Here is a 21,392-nt window from a genome sequence, read left to right on the forward strand (position 1 = left end):
GAAAAGCACGAGATAACAATATAACCACCCGTTTCTTATATAATGCTTTTCACCAGTAGGTCTTAAATTGCTTCACAATCTCTAATGGATTGATCTTCACAGCACTCCTGTGAGGTAGGTACTGTATTATTAATCTAACCCAGTCCATCCGTTCCATAACCTAATCGATCCAATCTAATCTCCAGTCTAACGGAATCCATTTCTCCCTAGCCCTATTCCAGTGCTAGGACTTGCATTTAAATTGCCACCCGCATGCAACAGTTGTGCTGAACTCATTTAATTTGTGTCTGTTTCCCAAATTCGAATTATATAAATTCGGATTAATCCCGTAGTGTAGACATACCCTCTGAATCATAACAGGCTGACTCAGCTGCTGTCATGATGATGTGACGCAATGGGCCAGATCCTCAGCGGGTGTAAAGCGGTTTAGCTCCATTGACCGCCATGGAGTTACAACTGATTTACCTCAACCAGGGATTTGGCCCTAGGAATCCATAGCTGGTGCCTCAGTCACTGAGGCATTGGCAAAGCTGGCTCTCCACATTCCTGTGTTCCTGCCTAAACACAGTTGCTTGCAAGCATGCAGCAATGGAGACATGAGCAAATGTTTTCTCATCCTCTGGAGCTGCGTTGTGTTTCAGTGGGTGGGACCCAGCTGGCAACTCATTGACTGGTGGGCGGGGCTTTCTACAAGTAATTAACAAAAAAGTCTTGGCACAAGGGCCCCAGCTTGCTAACTTCCACCTGCGGCTGGTTGGAAGATCAGTTTCATTTTCATCTCTCTCCCCGCTTCTTTCTCCTCCACCTCAGCAGCATGTCTGGCCATGCAACCAACCTCCGGCTCAAGCTCCCGGCAATATGCTTCCTCCTCCAGCTCTTCACCATCATCCTCTTCGCTGTTTTCGTCCGCTACGATGGAGAGACCAGCGCCAGGCTCTGGCACCAGGAACTGAGCCACCACAACAAAAGCAACCGGGACAACGATTTTTACTTTCGCTACCCGAGTGAGTACAGCCCGTCCATGCACTCAGCTCCTGCTTCATCAGCCTAGGTCCCCACCTACATCACCCATCACCACGGTCAGGAGGGGAACCCAAGCGTTTACGTGCCCCATATGTTCCATGGCCTCTCTCTGTGACAGAGGACGCTCATCTCAAGTGTGTGATACTTATGGTCTCTTAAACCCCAGATGAGCCCCCATTTATATGACAGCCACCTTCTTGGCTGACCTCTGGGATTGAATCAGAGACCTCCAGTCCTAAACCATGAGCTTCTACAGCTGGGTGTGGTATCAGACTCACAGCCTATCTATCTTGGGGGGGGTATAAAACTTCAGCCCATCCCCGTAGTATCGGAGCACTTTCCATGTAAAATCAACAGCAACAGCAGGGTCCTTTGTGGCTCAGGTACCGCGGGAAATGAGTACATTACAGGCCCAGAGGATCTGGGCTACGCTGACTTTCAGGGGGGATTTAAGAACTTAGACGTGCCCCAAGCTGGTGCCCGCTGTTGGTTTTTCTTCTCGGTGCAGAAAGATTGCGCAGAGCATGGAAGAAGCTGGCGCGGCCAGTGCCGGGCGCGTGGGTTGAAAAGCACTCAGTGTATTATCCTCTCGAGCGTGACGCTCACGGGAGTTGGTGGGCAGCACAGCTGCAAGGCAAACGCTGATCCCTTCCCGGGGCCTTGCAATTCAGAGCTGGCCTCCGGGAAGGGTGCGTCTGTGTGCCAGGACATCCCTTGCAGAGCAGAGGAGGTTGGAGGCTCATTGGGAACCTAAAGCCTGAAAGAGGCGATTGACTTCTGGGGGAGCAGCGGGTGCCCAGCCCCTTGCACCAGGCCGTGCACTGACATTGCTAAGCAGCTGCTCCGTGGGGGCCTGCACTTCAACAGCAAATGGTTGTCAGGGCTGGTGGATGAAGAGTCAAGGGGCTGGAAGGGAGGTGTCAGGCTGCTCAGGGATTCATTCATTCCTCGGTTCAGATCTGTTCTTATTGTGGCAATCAGAGCCAGCTTCAATGCCGGGGGTTGCGGGGAACCACACACAGGCAATTCGCAGCACCACAGGGGAAGTTCGCTCCACTTGGCCTCATCAAAGAATAAATTGTGGTTCAGGCAGTGGCCTGGCTTGCTAGAGAACAGAGTTCAAACCCCTGCTCTGCTACAAGATCCCGTGGGCAAATTGCCTATGCTGCAGTCGCAGGGTGACGGCAGAGCGTAAGCGGGTGCCGACCTCAGCCAGCTTGGGTACCAATAGCAGTGACACCGTGGCAGCATGGGCTGGCGGCCTGAGTTAGTTTCTGGGGGATTGCACTGCTATCGGTACCCATGCTAGGTAGATGAATGCTCACACCTCCGCCTGCAGTGTAGACATACCCCAAGGCAGAGAGAGACTGAGGCTCTGTCCACCTGGTGATAAAAGTCCCGAGGCATGGCTGGCCTGGATCAGCTGACACGGGCTAGTGCGGCTATATAACATTGCAGTTTGGGCTGAGGCCGGATCCCGGACTCCGAGACCCTGCCTGGGGTGGGTCTCCGAACCAGAGCTCCAGCCCAAGCCCAAACATCTACCCTGCAATGGTCAGCCCCGCAGCCCATGCCAGCTGACCTGGACTCTGAGGCTGGGTGCCGTGGGTTTTTTATTGCAGTGACATACGCTTGGTTTCCCTTCTTAAGATGGAGCTAATCTCCCTTTGTCTAGTTAGAGAGGAGCGGGCTTTGCTTGGCCAAAAGCTTGACAAGCGACGGTTCAAAGCACTGTCGGATGACTGGCCCATTCCCACGGACCATGCTGTAGAAATACTGGCCCACTACTGTTGACACGTTAGACAGGGACCCTCAGAAATACTGGGTCACGACTAGAAACAGCAAGGCCCATACTGAACTTTGGAAATACTCAAAGTGACTGCACAAATCCTGGGCTGTTCGTTTAGAAGCCATCCGGAGGGGTGTTAATATCCGGGAGAACACCTGCTGCTTGGCCATGCGTCTCTTGCTCCTTATAATAAACTCACACTGCTCCTTTATCAACAGAACTAACGCCTAAGCTAATAAAGGAGGTCTTTGTACTGAGCTGTGTATGCATCGGATTTATACGTGCTGCTAGGTAGACGGTACGTTTTTCTAACCCGGGATCTCTACTATAGGAGAGAGCCTGTAGTTTAGTCTGCCAGCAAACTTGTGTCAAAACTACAACCGCCTTGCCTTCGCTAGTTTCCATTGTTGTTTGCAGTATTCTTGTTGCCATATTGGTCCCAGGATATCAGAGAGAAGATACCTGAAGAAGAGTTCTGGGTAGCTCGAAAGCTTGTCTCTGTCGCCAACGGAAGTTGGCCCAATAAAAGATATTACCTCGCCCGCCTTGTCTGCGTTAGGATTTTAACGCTTGTTAAGAACACGCCTTTTTCCCCCTGCAGCAAAGACATGCTCATAAGGAAATATCTCTTGCTATTTGCACACACAGTCTCTAGCACAATTGGCTTCTGATCCTGGTTGAGGGCTCGAGCTGGTAGTAATCACTGCTTGTCAGAGCTATACAAACAATGTTGTCACTCATAAATCAATCTTTCCAGTCCCCTAACCATTTTCACTGCTCTCTGCTGAACTTTGTTCAATGTTCCCACACGCTGGCTTTCATCCTGGGCCACTGTGGGATATACGGAGTGGGGGGGAAGTAGTTCTATTTCATGGGGGATTTCAAAATCAGGTTTCACTCCTGTTTGGCATGAAAACAAAAACTTTCAAAAGTTGTCCATGAAAAGGAGAGGAGCCGGACCCCCAAGGCCGGACGCCTGGCCCGCTGCCCCAGGGAGCCCATTGGAACATCGGTGAAACCAAACTGCGTCCATGGAACCTTTCGACTTCACCGAATTGGCCATTCTGATGAAACATTGTTTGGTTGGAATTTTTTCGACCAGCTCTAATTTATACCCTGTGTGGATTGGTCATAAACTTAACCATAGACACAACCACTTTACGGCTCAGGACCTGGCTTGTGAAAGTCACAGAGAGACTTTCTGGTGACTTCAACAGGCTTTGGATCAGGTTCTGGTTGAGTAAGGCACGTGTTTTGAAATCTCCATTGTGCTCTATTAATTATAATGACAATTCAGTACTATCCTACTATTTCTTAGCTGTATTACGGTGGCATCCAGGAGCCTGTCATGGACCAGGACCCCACAGTGCAAGGTGCTGTATCAATCCAGAACATAGAGCTTCCAATCAAAGTACCATCTAATGCGTCATTTTTCACTGCAGACGCTTCCCTGCTCCAGTACTGAAAGTCCCGCCCAAAGTTAGAGGTCGCTGCACTGCTGAGGAGCGCTCTTTGGAACGAGCTTGATTGCAAAACACAGGCTCGGACCACTCATGGGGATGGAAAGTCCCGTGACTGTTGTCATGAACCAGGGTCATTAATCCTGATGTCCTGGTCAAATTTCTAAGGGCAGCCAGCGAAACCGCCAGGCCTGAAACAGATACGGATCAGACACTTACAGGAATAATGAACCCGCCCTCCCCACCCCCACTTTGCTTTAGCTAGGAGAGCAGCATGAAATAGACTGAAACGAACGCTGCAAAGCAAGTGACAGAGAAATTAGGTTTGCAGTGTTATAGCTGTGTCGGTCCCAGGACATTAGTGAGACAAGGTGGGTGAGATCATAGCTTTTATTGGACCAACGTCTACTGGGGAGAGAGACAAGCATTCGGGCTACACAGAGCTCTTCTGCAGGGCTGGGAAAGGGGCTTAGAGCTAGTCTACACTTCTGTTAGTCTTAAAGGTGCCACAGGACCCTCTGTTGTAGTCTACACTTGAAAGGCTACAGCGGCGTGGCTCTAAACACTATCTTCAGTGTAGACACTACCTATGCCAAAGGGAGTGGTTCTCCCATTGGCGTAGGTAATCCACCTCCCTGAGAAGCGGCAGCTAGGTTGACAGAAGAATTTCTTCCAGCTCTGTCTACATGGGGACTTAGGTCAGCTTACCTACGTCGGTTAGGGTGTGGATTTATGAACACAATTTTCAAGTGCAGACCAGGCCATTGTCTTTATTAAGGCCTGGTCTGCACTAGAAAATTAGCTCAGTGTAACGACGTTGCTCAGGAGCGTGAAAAAAAAATCCACACCGCCGAGTGGCGTAGTGAAGCCGACCTAACACCCAGTGTAGACAGTGCTAGGGAAATGGAAGAGTTCTTCCGTCGATCTAGCTACCGCCTCTTGGGGAGGTGGATTATCTACAGTGGCTCACTGCTGCTGTAGCATTTTAAGTGTAGACATGTACCTGATTTTTAGAGAAATTTGGGCCCCTTGGACCAGATCTCTAGCTGGTGTAAATCAACATAGCTCCAGTGACTTCAACAGAGAGTTGAGACTCAGCGGTTACTTCTGAAAACGTTGGCCTAATGGTTCTGCAATATTGCGTAGGGAGGCAGCGTTGCCTAGTGTACAGATCACTGGCCTGGGACTCAGGATACATGCGTTCAGTTCCTGGCTCTGCCAACTGACAGATGTGAACTGCTCACCCTGAGCCATGCCTGACTTTCCTCCCCAGTGTGACATGCCTCTGCCTGTTCAGTTGGATCAAGACTCCTGCAGCCACATCGGTCATTTTTATTTTGTCCCTCGCCAGGGGAAAGGGAGTTGTGACTGACAGTGCTCCAGGCACAAAACCAAAAGCTCACCGCGAACCCTGCCTCTTAGCAATCTTGGGAAGTTCCTGGCTTTCCAGGACTCCCCTTACCATGCGGCTCGGCACGTCACAGCCCACGATCCATGCCGCTGCCTGCGGTCATGGAACCCCTGCACAAGAGGAGGGGTAGGTGGGTGCAGGGCTGAGAACTGCCCTGCTCAGCGTTGGTGAAGGCAGGGCAACCGCACAGCTGGAGCGAGTCAGGCCAGCAGGGGCGGACGGACGTCCGACAGGTTCTCCCAGTTTCATCTGCCAACTCTTAACTCCACCCAGAGCTGAAAGAGAATTACTCATTCTCTCCCTCTTCCCCCCCAACACAGAGAGACATGTACTTCCTATCAGGCAAGAATGCAGCCTAGGGTACGTCTACGCTACCGCAGAGCTGAAGCTGTGCCGCTGTCGTGTGGCTGCTTCCTGCGTCCAGGGGAGGGGTTTAGATAATCCATCTCTCCGAGAGGCCGTGGCTAGATCGGTGGAAAAATGCTTCCGTCAACTTAGTTGCCGCTACAGCATGGGTTAAGGAGACCTGCGGGGCACAGAATCTTTCACAGCCCTGAGCGACGGAGCTAGGCCGACCTACGTCTTGGGTGTAGACCAGGCCTTAGATAGCTGGAGGTAGACAACTTTTTTTTTTTAAATCGGGCAGTGGCAAAGTCGTTGCATATTGCTTCCAGGAGTAGCTTGGTACCAGGGCTGAATTTGTCCACTTTTAATAAAGGGAGATAGACGAGCTTCTGGCCCAAGCTCGAGGTTTCTTTATTAATGCAAACCCCCATGTTTTTTGGAGGAGGGTAAAGTCCTTCACACCCACAGTTGTCTACACCCACATCTGGGCCGGGTTACCATAGCATCTGAGCTCCTCATAATCGGTAGTGTATTTGTCCTCACACCATCCCTGGGAGGCAGGGCAGGCCTGCTATCCCCATCATACAGATGAGAAACTGAGGCAGGGAGAGACTTGCCCCCAGGAAACCTCTGACAGATCAGGGGATTGAAATCAGTCTCCCAACTCTCAGCCTAGCTCTGGGATCACTCACAGCCTTCCTTACAGGTTCTTCTGTGCCATCCGAGGTAGGATTCGAACCCATGACCATTTACACACACAGGAGGACACTTTCCACCACGCCACTGAGCTATGAGCCCTGGAGTTGCCGGGTATGTCCACACTACAAGCAAAAACACCCCCCAAACCCAACCCCCGCCCCAAACCCCTACAGCAGGGAGGTTCAAAGCCCCGTCAACTGACTCCGGCTCGCGAGGCTCACGTGACGTTGTAAAATGAGCCGTGTAGATGTTCGAGCTCAGACTGGAGCCTGCGTGGGTCTTTTTTTGCAGGGTAGCTGCCCCCTCATTCTCCACTGCCCTGGACCTTGTGCCCGCGGGCGTCGTATTTACCTTAAGGCCTCTTTATTCTACTCGGGCAGCGCAAAGGGGGGCCAAGTACCTGTAAGTACGCTGCCGGTGTGGGGTAAAGGGGCCCTGGTGTAAATCAGCATCGAGCCCCTAGGCTTGTTATTGGCACTGGTACGAAATAAGTGTAAAACGCTACAAAATCATAACGAATCCTACCAGGCTCTTAGATAGCGTTGGTCATTGGTAGATCTCCCAAGCGTTTCGTCGTCTTTCATGTATTTATCCTCCCAGCGGTAGATGCAGAGTGTCCTTTATACCATGGGCCTCTTACGCCGCTCTGGCAAGGGAAGCAGGATCTTAACGGGAGTGTAGTGAATCGACTTCCTCTTTAAGCCCTGCCAGAGCAGCGTCAAGGGTCTTGGAGTAAATGAGCATCGGGCAGGTGCCGTTTCACGCCCATCTCACACCAGAGTAAAGGACTCCCCCAGGGTGCAGGGAAAAGCAGGACCAGGCCCTGGCTTTGTTCCTGCATCACGAGCCTAATGCTTGTGCAGCTGCAGAGTCTATCTTTAGTTTAAAGCAACAGAGGGTCCTGTGGCACCTTTAAGACGAACAGAAGTATATTTAGTTTAGTCACTTTCAGCGCAGAGCACACGAAATCCTGTACCTGTGACTGTCGCAAACGTCGAGTGTGAGCTCCGTGCGCTGGCAGCAGCGAGGCGACGAGACGGAGGGGCAGGCGCTGCCCTGGCGTTAATCGGCGGAGTCCCATTGACTGCAGTGGCGCGACCCCGGTTTACACCCGCTGAGGATCTTGGCACTCAGTGGGCTGTTTTAACGCCTGTGGAACGAGGGGGCGGTGAAGAACCTGGCAGATCTCTGTGCCTGGGGGTGGCGAAGGGGGAAGAGTTTCAGAGAACGCAGCGGACCCTGTACTCGCATAGCTCTCTGGTTCGCTGCTGTTCCCGCGATAGACCCCATTTCCACTGCCCCCCACCCCCAACCCTCCCAGGGCATGTAAGTTACACTCATTTCTACACCTTCCCAGTGCCCATGGCTTGATTCTCATTTACACATAGGCCCCTTGATGCCGCTCTAGCCTAGTAAAAGGGGCTTTCACGCTGCCAGATCCGTGCAACGGGACCTTCAGAGTGGGACTGAGAATCAGGCCCATAGTGCGTTGCACATGCTTTGCATTGGTGCGAATGAAAACAGGAGGTGCTGGACAAGGGAGAATAAGACCTTTTTACTCCCAGCTACATTTGGCTCGCTGGTTTCAGAGCGAGTCCACAAGTGGATTTACACTGATCTAAACTCCACTGGAGTCAGGGGAGTCACTCTGGATTTACAACACGTTTAACTGGACAAACAGCCCACTTCAAGGGACTAGGAGTAATGAGAACTTGGTTCCCTTCGCAGCTCTGCCACTAACTTGCTGTATGACCTTTGGTAAACCTCTTCCCCCCCGCCTCAGTTTCCTTGTATGTTAAATGAAGATAATAGAAACAGTGTTGCGAACCCCATAGGGGTTAAAAAAATCATGGCTCAGGCACCCAAAGAAATCATGAAATTGGCTTAAAAGCATGAGATTAAAAAACAAAACAAAACTCTGGGTTCTTCCCATCTTCTGTCTGGTTTCTGAGCCTTCAAGGTGCACTTGATTCACTTGCTTTTCTCTGCAGACACGAGGGCTAGAAGCAGTTTTGAATTCTCCCCCCACCACTTGACTCCCAGAGCTGGGGCTTTACCGAGAACAGTGGAGATCACGAGACTAGTGATAAAATCACGAGAACTAGCAAGGGTCTGTAACCACTCCCCACTTTTGTAAAGGGAGATCTAGGCAGGAAAGGTGCTATCCAATGGCTAAGAATTATTGTCCATGTTCCCACAGTAACACAGCGTAAGGTTTTGGGTGGAAATGTCGCTCTTACAAGTGCAACGCTGTTCATTATGCTTCTAACCAGGACTTAGGTGTTTGTAGCCCGAGGAATTCCAAAGCGCTTTACAAAACAGGGATCACCTATCCCCCACTGAAATGCAGCCACCTCTGGAGTGGAGCCCTGCACTTCTGATTCTTCACTTCTGAAAAGTGAGGAGGTGGGAGGTGCAGGGGAGTGGCTCCAGTTGGAATTTGTCCAGGAGACGCCCCAGAGCTCTTGCGAAAGGTGTCATGGGCTCTGTAAGGTCAGGACCTCACTTTTTACATCCCGCCCGAACGGCGGTAGAACAAAGCGGTGAGGTACGCTGCCCCAGTGTTTGCGCAGCAGCCACTCAGTAAGGTCACTGTTCCATGGGCCAGCCCCAGAGAAAGGGGCCACGGGGCACGTCCGTGCTCGGGGAATTCTCAAGGTCACTTGGCCGCTCTCATCCCGGGTGATGGCTTCCTAGATCCGGCTGGGGGCTGCTCTCTGTTCTGATGAGAGCAGAGGGGAAAGAAACGATCCTGGGAAACGCTCAGTGCGTTTGTGCCGAGAGGATGATCTTAGCACTGCCGTCTATCTCTATCCTCTGGGGTGGATCCTCCGGCTCTCCTTCCTGACAGGAAGTTCAAAAACATTTTGAAGTTCAAAGGCAGTTTCAAATTCAGATTAAAAAAAAAAAAAAAGGGGGGCAGGAAAAGAGGGGTGTGGGGGGGGGGGGGGGGGGGGGGGGGGGGGTTGGGGTGTGTGTGGGTGTGTGTGTGGGGGGGGCGGGGGGGGGCGGGGAATAAATATTTCAGAAAATGTGTTGACAAGTTCCCCCTCCCCCACTTGTGATGCTTTCCCCAGGTTTCCAGGATGTCCACACCATGATCTTCATCGGCTTTGGCTTCTTGATGACCTTCCTGAAACGTTACGGGTTTGGCAGCGTAGCCTTCAACTTCCTGATCGCGGCGTTCGCTATCCAGTGGTCTACGTTGATCCAAGGCTTTTTCCACTCTTTTCACGATGGCAAGATTCACATCGGAATAGAGAGGTGAGTGGCTGGAAGCCAGGTGTCAGAGAGGAAGGATGTCAGGTGGCTCATTCCCAGACTCTTTGCGTGACGGTGGGTAAGTCTCTGTGCTTCAGCTCCCCGTTGGTCAAACTGGAAGAAGAGCCCTGCTCCGGCTCCCAGGGGTTGCAAGGATAAAGGTTCCGAGGCGCTCGGATAGATGGTAACAGGGCGTGAAGTCACACATACAGCTTTCCTTTCGGGTCCAGCTCTAAGCCAGGGAGCCGCACAGATGTTCGCGTCAGACACGCTTGTGATCAGAACACCACGGTGTTGCCTCAGCCTGATTTGCTCGTTTATCCAGCAGTCAAAAGCGGATTTGGCAGTGGGCATGGGAGGGCCGAGGCTGAAATCCCGTGTCTGCTGCCGACTCCCCGTGTGACCTTGTCTCCCTGGGCCTCGGCTCCCTATCTGTCCCGTAGGGATAACAAGAGCTCATTTGTCTCGCCTTCGGGGCAGAGGGCGTCTCTCCTGGTGTGTATGGACAGTACCTAGCACAATGCACTCTGATCTCAGTTGAGGCTACTGTAATACACGGAATAATAGAAGGGCTTTTTTCACTCATTAGCTTGAGACTAGATAGGACCAATAGATCATCTGGCCTCCTGCAGACCACAACACCGGCGGGATAATTTCACAGACGCGAAACCCTCCAGCCAAGTTCTTAGCCCTTCCGCCCACTCGTTAGATGAGCCTAGCGTTTCTGTTCCAAAGGCTCCAATCACACCCGCTAACCGATTCTGCCGTTCTGTCTCTGGATGGCTTTTTTCTTGGGGACCCCTTGTGAATTTCCCAGACTGTCGAGTGCACAATCTTCTCCGTTACCCATTAAACTACCTGGAGGCTGAAATTCACCCCGGTGCCAGGGTCCCTGCACCATTTAAAGCTAGAGGAAACTGGTCTTGTGTTGGCACTCTGCCCGGGGTAACAGTCTCCTGCAACCTGTTCTACTTTCTTCACTATTCCTGCTAGCATGATCAATGCCGATTTCTGCTCCGGAGCCGTCCTGATCTCCTTCGGAGCAGTGCTGGGCAAGACAAGCCCCGTCCAGCTGCTGTTGATGGCCTTGTTTGAAGTCACACTCTTTGGTATTAATGAATTCGTCCTGCTCAGCGTCATTGGGGTAAGTCACACTTTTCATGGCGCGTCCGTTCCCCGGAGGAAGGACTGTTCTAAGCTGGGTGACAACGTGGGCTTCGAGCCGAGCAAATACCTGACTTGTCGGTTCGGTGGCTAAATAAAATTTTAAAAAATTGTTTGGGGTCAAACGAAACATTTAGTTTGATCCAAAACTTAATTATTTTCATTTAGTTTTTTGGGTGTTTTTTATCCCGCACCTTTAAAAAAAAATTGAACTAGGTTTTTAATTAAAAAAAAATTCTAGGAACCTTCCAAATGAAAAATAGTTTTCAAGTCAAATGTTTAGATTTCTAACGATTTTTTAGGGCTCCCTCCCTTCCCCCGCTCAACAAAGCATTTGGCAAAACCGACGTGAATTCGCGAAACATTTCGATGTGGTCGAATCCGCATTTCTTTGCTGAGCGCGTCTGGGCTGAAAACACGCTGCCCAGCGGGGGTACAGCCCGGATTACCTCCCGCCCCCTTTTCAGCCCATCCTTTGCTTCCTGTCCCGACCAGGCAAAGGATGCGGGGGGCTCCATGACCATCCACACCTTCGGGGCTTATTTCGGATTGATGGTTTCGCGGGTCTTGTATCGGCCCCAGCTGGACAAGAGCAGACAGAGGGAAGGCTCCGTGTACCACTCAGATCTCTTTGCTATGATCGGTAAGGACTCGGAACACGCCCTGCTTCGCTCGAGCCCCGCATGGGGCCAAAGTAACATCTGATGCATCAGAAAACTATGTCTGTGGTATTTTCAGGGGGCTTTATCTTGAGACCCCCTTGCTCAGATGATCCCAAATTTGGACCCGTAACCCTGTCCCAGTGGGACATTACCCAGGGTACCATCTGGACTATTGAACAGCTGCTGGGACCAATCCCCGCTTAGTTCCGTTCTTTCAGAGTTGATGTCATGAGCAGTGGAGGCCTCTGTCTCTCTCTGATACCAACCTCCCCTCTCTGAGGATTACCCCCGACTGGGGTGCAGGTGACAAGTAGTCTCTTGGCGACGTGAGGGTTGAACTATCTCTCTCGTGACATGTAAATTTCTTGTTTACACCTTCATGTTGCTGAAGAATGGCTGCTCAAGCCAGTGACAGCTCTTTAACACCTGGCTGCGGGCGCTAATGCGTCTTTGAAGAACTGGTTTGGACCTGCCTTTTTAGCTCTGGAACATGTTACAGCAATGTTATACAGTAGAAACTTATAACTTTCCATACAATGTTGATACATATAGTTTACCAGGACAATAATGTTCAGCAGGATATGGGTTTTCAAATGATCTCTCAGAAGGCATGCTTTGTACAAAATGTATCAGAATCTTGTAAAAGTGGTGACCATAACACTATAGACCATCACTCCCAGACAACGCACATCAAGTTTCAAAACAATCCAGGCAAGCATGTGTATTTTAGGGCACTTAGGAAAGTCCTTTGTTAAACAGTAAACTACTGTCTCAATAAACAGCTGGGTAAATAGCTGATTTGCCTGCTCAGCAGCAGTTTCAGGGAGGGGAGGGGGGAGTTTGCATCAAACCAAACCTGAAAATCCAATTAGAAACATCAAATTCGGAGTCGATTCTAGAGTGAGGATTAGAACCCAACATTTTCCCCTCTGAATTTTCCATTAATTATTCTCTTTTTTTTTCGGGGGGGGGGGGGGGGAGGCTTTTTGTTGAAAAATCAGAAACTGCAAAGTTTTGGTAAAAGTGTTTTGGGTTTTGATTTAACCGAAATCCAGCACTTAGTCTTTCATTTTCTGTTTTTTTTCAATGGGAAAACAGGAAAATTTCAACCCAGAAGAAAAACGTGAATGACCATGTTCATTATGGTCAAAGACCCGTTTTCCATCGAAACCAGCTGTTTTGACGCCAAGCGGCGTTTGATCAAAGCGAAAACGTTCACAGAACATTCTCCCTCAGCGCTGTGGGCGATTCCCTACCTCCCAAACCTGCACTCAACTCCCGATTCCTTCCCCTGCAGGAACAATCTATCTATGGCTCTTCTGGCCAAGTTTCAACTCTGCCATTACGGCTCATGGCGACGACCAGCAGCGGACCGTCATGAACACCTACTTCTCCCTGGCCGCTAGCACGCTGGCCACCTTTGCCACCTCAGCCCTCGTCAATGGCGAAGGCAAACTGGACATGGTGAGTCAACACAGCGGCTGCTCTGTCTTGTTGCTGGTGACCCCCAAGCATGGGCGGTGGGTGAACCCCCGCTTCAGGGAGGCTAGCCCCCAGCCCCACCCCTTCCTCCCAAGGGCACACCTGAGCCCCAAGGCCACCACCCCCATGGCTGGCCTGATCCCCGGGCCACTGGCCCGAGCCACCAGTGGCCGTCGGCTGGACCTGAGCCCCTGCCGGCTTCAGGGGAGAGGGGCACCGAGGGAGAGGCCTCAGGGCGGAGCCTGGGTGAGGCCATGGCCTGGGTTAGGGGAGTCTTAGCCTCCCTTGGCCTTTGACACCTTTCACCCATGCCCCCAAGTCTCCTGCCAGCCGCATTCCCCCCTTCCAACGAGAACCTCGGTCTTTTGGCCGTGTGGACTCCGCTACGCACCCCCGAGACTCTGCAGGAGAGGAGTCCTGAGCCTGGCGACCTGCAGAGATGCACAAGAGTGGGGATCCCTTTGTGCAGACCTGCCTCGCCGGGATCATCCTTCCCAAGACGGTGGACGGGAACGGTGGTGAGCAGGTGGGATTCTGGGTGTCACAGTTCAGGACGCCTGTATTTCCCCCCATCATGGTCCACCAAGCGCTCCCAGTCTAGGCTCCCGGCTCCCCAGCCCTCACATCTCTTGACTGAGAGTTTTCCAGGCTGCACTGTGGTATTCCCAGCAAGCCAGTCGAGCTGCACAAGCAGCCTCTGGAGAGAAAGCAATGAGCAGCGTAATTGCTCACGGTTATGTTACCACCCAGCAAGCGTATTTGTTCTTACGGGAGCAGCATTCCAGGGAAAACCTATTTAAAACAATACAAGAACTTCCCCGCATGCTGAAAGGCTCACAAGAGGCCACCTGAACTCCAGCCTTGGGCTCTGGGAGGTGTCAGTCCTTCAAAACCCCCAATCAGGTTTTCCCCGTGGTTACACGTTCACACTTGTCTAGGTTCACAGCCGCCATGAACAGTTCAGCCTCTCCTTTATACAGCTTGGGCCTTTCATCTTGGCCTCATGTACCAGGCGGTCAGCAGGTAGTGATGCGATCTTCGGGGCGTAGCTTCAAAAGGCTGGGTTTTGGTGTAACCGGCGTGGAGAATTTGCATTCATCTCACCCTAGCTATTCCCCAGTTTCTGTTCTAAAAGTCCATTCTTGTCTGGCACATTGGTCATTATAGTCATTTCAAGCCCCATTGAAATGTCACATCTCCCCCTCTCCCCCATTGAGAGGTTACATATCATCTCAGCCCACAATAACACATAAGCCATTCATTTAATACAAGGGAGCCCAAAGAGACTCAAACTTAATTCAATAAGGTCTCCCAAGGATATTGCCAGAGGCAGCAAGGAAGGATGGTCCAGTATTTAGGACATTAGCCCTATGGCTTGGGAGATCTGGGTTCTATTCCCTCCTCTGCTACAGACTCTCTCTGCGACCTTTGGCAAGTCACTCAGTCTCTGTGCCTCGGTTTCCCTATCTGTACAATGGGGTAATAGCACTGCCCTACCTCACAAGGAGATTGTGAAGATCACCTCTCAATCTTTAGTGTCTCTGGTACTGTAGTGATGGACTCATATAAATACCATTGGTAGATAATATGGTGACAGTTCCTCGCCCTCTGGGCCTTCTAAGATCTGTGTGACCAGGCTTCTCCTTTCGAGGGGCTGCCGTTTTGAACCACGCCATCCAGACACAACTTTGAAATTCTTCCCAACTTTCTCACCACCTCTCCTTCCAGCCTTCACTGCACCTGACCAGCGGCGGGTGCGGGAGTCTGCACTGAGCTCCTCCCCCCCGTGCTCTCTCTCTCCAGGTCCATATTCAGAACGCAGCCTTAGCCGGCGGGGTCGTGGTCGGGACATCAGGCGAGATGATGCTGACTCCGTTCGGTGCCATGATCGCCGGGTTTCTCGCTGGGCTCGTTTCTACCCTGGGCTTCAAATTCCTCACAGTAAGTCCCATCGGCGACGTCTACGCAGCACGCCTCTTGCGGGGTGCAGCTTCACCTGCCAGGGAACGGCTCTGGCGGGAGGAAGCGACGGGCTGTGTAGACAGGGAAAGCCCTGCTTGGGCACGTAGAAAGGTGTCTAGGGTCCATACCCACAGAGGCCAGGTGTGTCTTTACTTGCCTGAATGGTGCCTCGCAGCCTACCTTGCTAGTTATACCCATGCTGGGGGCACGTGCATGTACTCTACCCACGGCGGACAGGAGCATGCCGGGTAGACGTACCTTTCATGTGGGGCCTGGTCCTCATTGGCATTAAGGCCCCTTTTCTCCAGAACGCCAGCCAGGGCCCTCAAAGGGGCTGGAGCAGCATAAACAGGCCCTAAAACCCCAGCTGGGGCCAGGGGAGGTTTCCTCCAGCGCAGGGATGGTGGAAGACAGACACTCCGCTGCCTCCGGCTCGCTACCTCCAGCGTAGGGTGTGCCGTGGGGGCCGGGCCTCCGTAACCGCACTGGAGCTGGGGAGGGGACGGACCTGGCCTGCTGGAGCTTAAACCATGTCTGTACGACACACCATGGGCGGTGGCACGTAGGGTACGTGTGGCTACGTGCCGCAGCGAAAAACAAGCTCTATCCACACTGCAACGTGGAGGGGGCAGTGAACGGCTCTGGCAGGGGGGAAGACAGCGGGGACAGGCTCCTCCGGCAGCGGGGACGTTACACTGCACCTTGTGCATGCAGAGAACTGTGTAGGGTTTGTACTGGAAACATACCCACAGGGTTCAGGCGCGTCTTTCGTCTGCCTGCCTAAGCTCTGCCTTACCGTCTACACTGCGCTTTGTACCCGGGCAAGGGGGAGGGAGGAAGCCATCTCTGGACTCTCCACCCTGCTGTAAGAAGCATCCCGCATAGACATGCCTTTGGACAGGCCCCCAGGGATGTCTTTCCAGCCCCCGGGGGGGCAGTCCAGGAAGGTTGCTTAAAGCCCTCCCACCCCCCGCACTGCGCCTCTTAGACGCACACCGCAGAACCCGTGCCCTGAACGCACCTCTAGCCCTTCATGTCCTCACCACCCCTCCGTGCTCTCCGCAGCCCATCCTGGACTCCAGACTAAAAATACAGGACACATGCGGGGTCCACAACCTCCACGGGATGCCGGGCGTCCTGGGTGCTCTCCTGGGAGCTCTGGTGGCAGCCCTGGCAACGCAAGACGTCTACGGGGACGGGTGAGCACCGCTCGGCGCGCCAGTCTCACTCACGTGTGTGTGTGTGTGTGGGGAGGGGGGAGAGAGAGTCCAACCCTCCCCTCCAATGGGTTTCTTGATTTTGATCATAAATTGCACCCCACCCAGTGCCAGGGATGGAGTGGGCACAAGGTGACATCTAGGCAGCTCTATGCAAGCCAGGCATTGATCACGCACGGTTCATTAACACACCAGCCTGTCCTCTGCACACTAACTCGATACTGCCACCGAGAGGCCAAGAATCACTGCTCGGCTATTCCCTGGGAGACAGCATTTCTATAGCAGCCGTTCTCCATCTTTTCAGTACCCAGAACCCCTTCCTGGGTACCCGCACCAGAAGGTCAGCGTGCGTTATGGAAAGGGCAGAGCACTTGCTATCCTCTCCCCCCAACACCTGTTCACAACCCTGCTCGGGGCGGGGGGAACCCACACATCTAAGACTCAGCCTTTACAGCAAGACTTAGCAACATGCGACTCTTTTTGAATATTGTCGATGGATAACACAGAGGTTTATTTTAAAGCATTTTTTTTCCAGTTATCTATTTACATGTTCACAGTTGTGGGGAAGTTATGGGGGGTGGGCAGACCACAGAGGCCGTCAGACAGTCATTAGGTAACGAGAGTAGACGCTGAGATGCAGGAAGTTAAAGCTTTATAACTCGAAGGCGCAAAGAGTCAGCGTCACGTGGCAAAACATACAAGTCAATATCCTGAAATCAAGTTCTTAAGCCGCGTTCTTCTTACTTTGCCTAGCTGTGAATTTCAATCATCATAGATGGAAATACACTTTTCGGCTGTGTGCGTACGGTGAAATCGACGTTCACCAATATTGACAGATAAAAATCGAATCCTTTCAAGCCTATCGATAGCGCCTTCCAACCCCCGGCACTTTACTAACACTAGCTCTGCCTCGTAACGCAACCCCTGGGAGAAGGACATTATTGCATTCATAATGACGGGGAAACCGGAGCATGGAGAGATGAAGGGACTTGCTGCTCAGTGGCAGGACCGGGAATAAAGCCGATTTCACGAGCTCCCGTCACTCACTCCCTAGGGATGAGTGAACTGTTTCGGGCTTGAACCTCTCCTCTGTGCTCACAACCTGACATCACAAATCTGTTGGGAGGTTCGTTTGAGAAAAGGTCTGGCTCGCATCCCCAGTACTTTCCATCTACCTGTTCCTCTGTCATCTACTGGGACTAACAAGGGCAAGATGACGTGATTGGAGCCTCTGCACTTTTTGATCTATGACTATTTAAGGGCCTCGGGGGCTAATGCTTTCCCTGCACCAGTCTGGAGCTGTGGAGTTGCTTCTGTAAGGCCTGCTTCTTCTCTGGCACCCCACTGCCATGGACAGTAAGCTCCCCCTCCAGCAGGGCCGGCTCCAGGCACCAGCTGAACAAGCAGGTGCTTGGGGCGGCCAAGGGAGAGGGGCGGCACCTGAGGCAATTCGGGGGCGGCAGGTCCCTCACTCCCTCTAGGAGCAAAGGACCTGCCGCTGTACTGCCCCGCCGATCGCGGCTTTTTTTTTTTTTTGCTTGGGGCGGCAGAAATGCTGGAGCCGGCCCTGCCCTCCAGCAATAGATGTGTCTGATCCACCCCCCAAAAGCCCGTCAGGGGACAAGCAGTGAGTCCCAGCAGAGGTGAGCTGCAGCGGTCGAGGACTGTCCACAGCTCCCCAAATCTTCCACGCCCCTAGCACTGCACCCTTTCCGCTGCCTCTGAACCCTTCTGTATCTAGGCAATCCTCCATGGTTACATCTCTATGGCTTCATTAGTTCCACAGCAGCAAAACATCAGTCCTTGGAGCCTCACTGAGCCCCCACAACTTGGCTCTGATGCTGGCCCATCGGCAGGGTTTGAACAGGTGACCTTCAGCACTAGGAGTAGACGGGCTACAGCTCAAGCTAATGGAGTAGTTCCATTGACTTCCAGCAGTAGTAGATTCTTATTCTCTTAAATGACTCAGGCACGCGTTGGGGACAAGGCCCCACCTCGGTCAGCATGAGTTACAGGAGCTCCCAACACATACCTGGCTCTTGCCGGTCTTGCAGGATGGCCGATGTGTTCCCTTTAATCGCTGACGGAAGCCGGACGGCAACGTACCAGGGAACCTGCCAGTTCTTTGCATTACTCATCACGCTGGGGTTCGCTGTTGTCGGAGGAAGCCTCGTGGGTGAGCTTTGTGTCTGTTGATGGGGCATGATTTCACAGGCAGAGGGGCAGACTTTTATTTTTCCCTGGCAATGCTCCACCCTGCTTCGCTCAAGGCCCCGCCCCCACTCTGCCCCCTCTCCTGAGACCCTGCTCTCCCCAAACCCCTTCCCCAGCTGCCAAACAGCTGATCAGCGATGCCCCGCCAAACAGCTGTGGCCTGTGGGTGCTGAGCACTCAGTATTTTTTTCTGTGGGTGCTCCAGCCCCAGAGCACCCACAGAATTGGCCCCTATGACTACAGGAACATCCCATGGTAATGTTACTACAGGGCTTCGGGACCACGGATGCAGCATTTTTGGTTTGATTCAATAGCAATTATTGATAGTGCGGTAGCACAGGTCTCGGCAGAGATCAGGGTCCCGTTGGGCTAGGCACCACACATAGGTATAACAACCGATGGCCTTTGACCTGAAGACTTTACAGTCTAAACAGACAAGACAGAATCATTATCCCCACTTTGCAGATGAGAGAACCAAATGAGACCCAGATCCTCAAAGAGATTTAGGTTCCTAACTCCCTTTCAGGATTTGGGCCTAAAGTGACTTGACTGAGGTCACACATGGAGTCTGTGGCAGAGGCAAGAACGGAACCCAGGTCTCCGGAGTCTCAGTCCAGTACTTTCCTATTATTAATTATTTGTGTTGTGGTAGCATTTCAGAGTTCCAGTCACGGACAGACCCTCGGGGGCGCTAGGCACTGTACAGACACAGAACATAAAGGAACTTATAATCCTCTCTTAAGTAATGTCTACACTACGAAATTAGGTCTCACGTCTTCACTACCCGGGTAGCAATCGATTTATCCGGGATCGATATATCGCGTCTCGTTAAGACGCGATATATCGATCCCCGAACGCGCTCACCGTCGACTCCGGAACTCCACCAGAGCGAGCGGCGGTAGCGCAGTCGACGGGGGAGCCGCGGCCGGCGATCCCGCGCCGTCTGGACCCCAGGTAATTCGATCCAAGATACTTCGACTTCAGCTACGCTATTCACATAGCTGAAGTTGCGTATCTTGGATCGATCCCCCCCCCCCGCAGTGTAGACCAGCCCTATAAGTCTCTATTAAATACGATAACCACTGAGTGCCAAACCTCTGTCCAGCCACTAGAGGACAGCATAAACCAAGGCGTCGGGAAATCAACGTCTGTTCCAGCTCTTTACGTTTTTCAGAGTTGGGTAGTTGAAGTTAGACATCCAAAATACAAGCGACAAAATAAGTGGGCCTGATTTTCAGAGGTGCTGGGCCCTGACTGCTCCCCCGGAATACAAGAGGAGCTGCGGGTCATCAGCACCTCTGAAACGTGAACGCAGAATGGGACAAACTTTTCCCCTCACCCCTCCTTTTATGTTCCCAGGAGCTACCTTGAAAATCAGGTCGTTGGGGTCCCCTCCAGACACACAGTGCTTCGAGGATCAGATCTACTGGGAGGTAAATCCTTGATTTCGTTTTCTTTCGCCAAGGTGCCCCGAGCAACAGAAGCTGTTCCCTGGGGGTCGTTTGAAGAGCTGAAGCAGACTGGGCACCACATATGATTTATTTCACCCTAGCACTTGGCGGCTTCTACCAGGATCGGGGCCCCGCGTACACATGGCGAGACCCAGGCCCTGCCCGGATGAGCTTTACCACCTCACTAGGCAAAAAATGATCCGCTTCATTTTACAGATGTGGGCCGAGGGGAAAAAGGCCCGGTTTTCCCAAAACGCTCAGCAGCGGCCTTTGCTTTGTAGAGTCGTCAATGGGAGCGCTTGAAAATGTAGCCCCGGGTGATTTGCCCAGAGTCACGGGGAAAATCTGGAGCAGAACTGGGAATTGAGTCCCAGGCCAGAGACTGTGACAGCGATGGTGGCTGGGAGCCAGAAACCGTTCAGTGGGTCCCCTCCCGGGACCATAGGGGGCTGGGGATAGGTGCCTTTGCCCTGAAACTGTCACCGACAGCCTAACACTCACCTACTACACGCTCTCAGCTGGTGCCACTTGCTGTATTATAGTCCCCATCAATACCTGGGCTCATGGCTCACAGTCAGTGTCTCTCTGATTATCCCCAATTGGTCTGAGCAGGGAAATACCCAGTGTCACCCTGTGTCTCTGGTTTCCTCCAGGTCCCTGAGGATCATCAGGGCGGATACTTGACGGCTGTGAACTCCGAGGACCCCGAAAGGAGTGCAAGCGTCTAATGGGATTTCCTTCTGCGTCGGCACACCTCAGCCTGCTAGCCACGTGGTTCAAGCCATCCAGTATAGGGGGAGATTTCCCAAGCATCTGCCGACCGCAAGGGGTCTTAGTGTGGACTTAGTCTGAAAGAGCCTCATTTAGCCTGAGTTGTGGACAGAGGCTTAGCAGCTTGTGATGGGAAGCCAGGCCACGGTCTCCACCCCATCCCACCTCCTCTTGCAAGGATCCACTTGGTGCATTACAGCGACATTCCCATGCGGGTTCTGCCCGCGACAGGACTGTCCCTGCCCATCTGCCCCATGCCTGGAATACGAAGCGAATGGAAGCCAGGATCAACATTCCCATTGGGGCTAACGCCCTCTTCACCCCCATTCAGTCTCACTCGCTGTCCAGGCTCCTTTCGAGAGAAGACGACGCGTGGCAGTTTAGAGGCTAGACGGAGAGATCTAGGTTCAGTTCCCAGCTCGGTCAGACACCCGGTGTGAGATCAGGCCAGTCCTTTAGGCCCGGTGTACACACCGGCTTC

The 21,392-nt window shown here is 52.5% G+C and overlaps 1 protein-coding gene across 2 annotated transcripts; it reads left to right on the plus strand.

Moving 5' to 3' along the window:
• The first annotated feature begins 739 nt into the window (after window positions 1–739).
• Window positions 740–21,384, plus strand: RHBG (Rh family B glycoprotein). Of its 2 annotated transcripts, XM_026656327.2 has the most exons (10): window positions 740–1,004; window positions 9,805–9,991; window positions 10,982–11,132; window positions 11,648–11,795; window positions 13,112–13,278; window positions 15,100–15,237; window positions 16,324–16,457; window positions 18,530–18,651; window positions 20,049–20,122; window positions 20,794–21,384. In XM_026656327.2, the coding sequence occupies exons 1-10, from the start codon at window positions 815–817 to the stop codon at window positions 20,866–20,868; spliced, it is 1,386 nt and encodes a 461-aa protein (XP_026512112.1). In that variant the 5' UTR covers window positions 740–814; the 3' UTR covers window positions 20,869–21,384. The 2 variants fall into 2 exon arrangements, with proteins under 2 accessions (XP_026512112.1, XP_026512113.1); XM_026656328.2 differs by lacking the exons at window positions 20,049–20,122; window positions 20,794–21,384 and adding an exon at window positions 20,155–20,304.
• Window positions 21,385–21,392: the final 8 nt, after the last annotated feature.

This window comes from Terrapene carolina, unplaced genomic scaffold (genome assembly GCF_002925995.2).
Source record: "Terrapene carolina triunguis isolate 2854851 unplaced genomic scaffold, T_m_triunguis-2.0 Scaffold227, whole genome shotgun sequence".
Lineage (NCBI taxonomy): Eukaryota > Metazoa > Chordata > Testudines > Emydidae > Terrapene > Terrapene triunguis.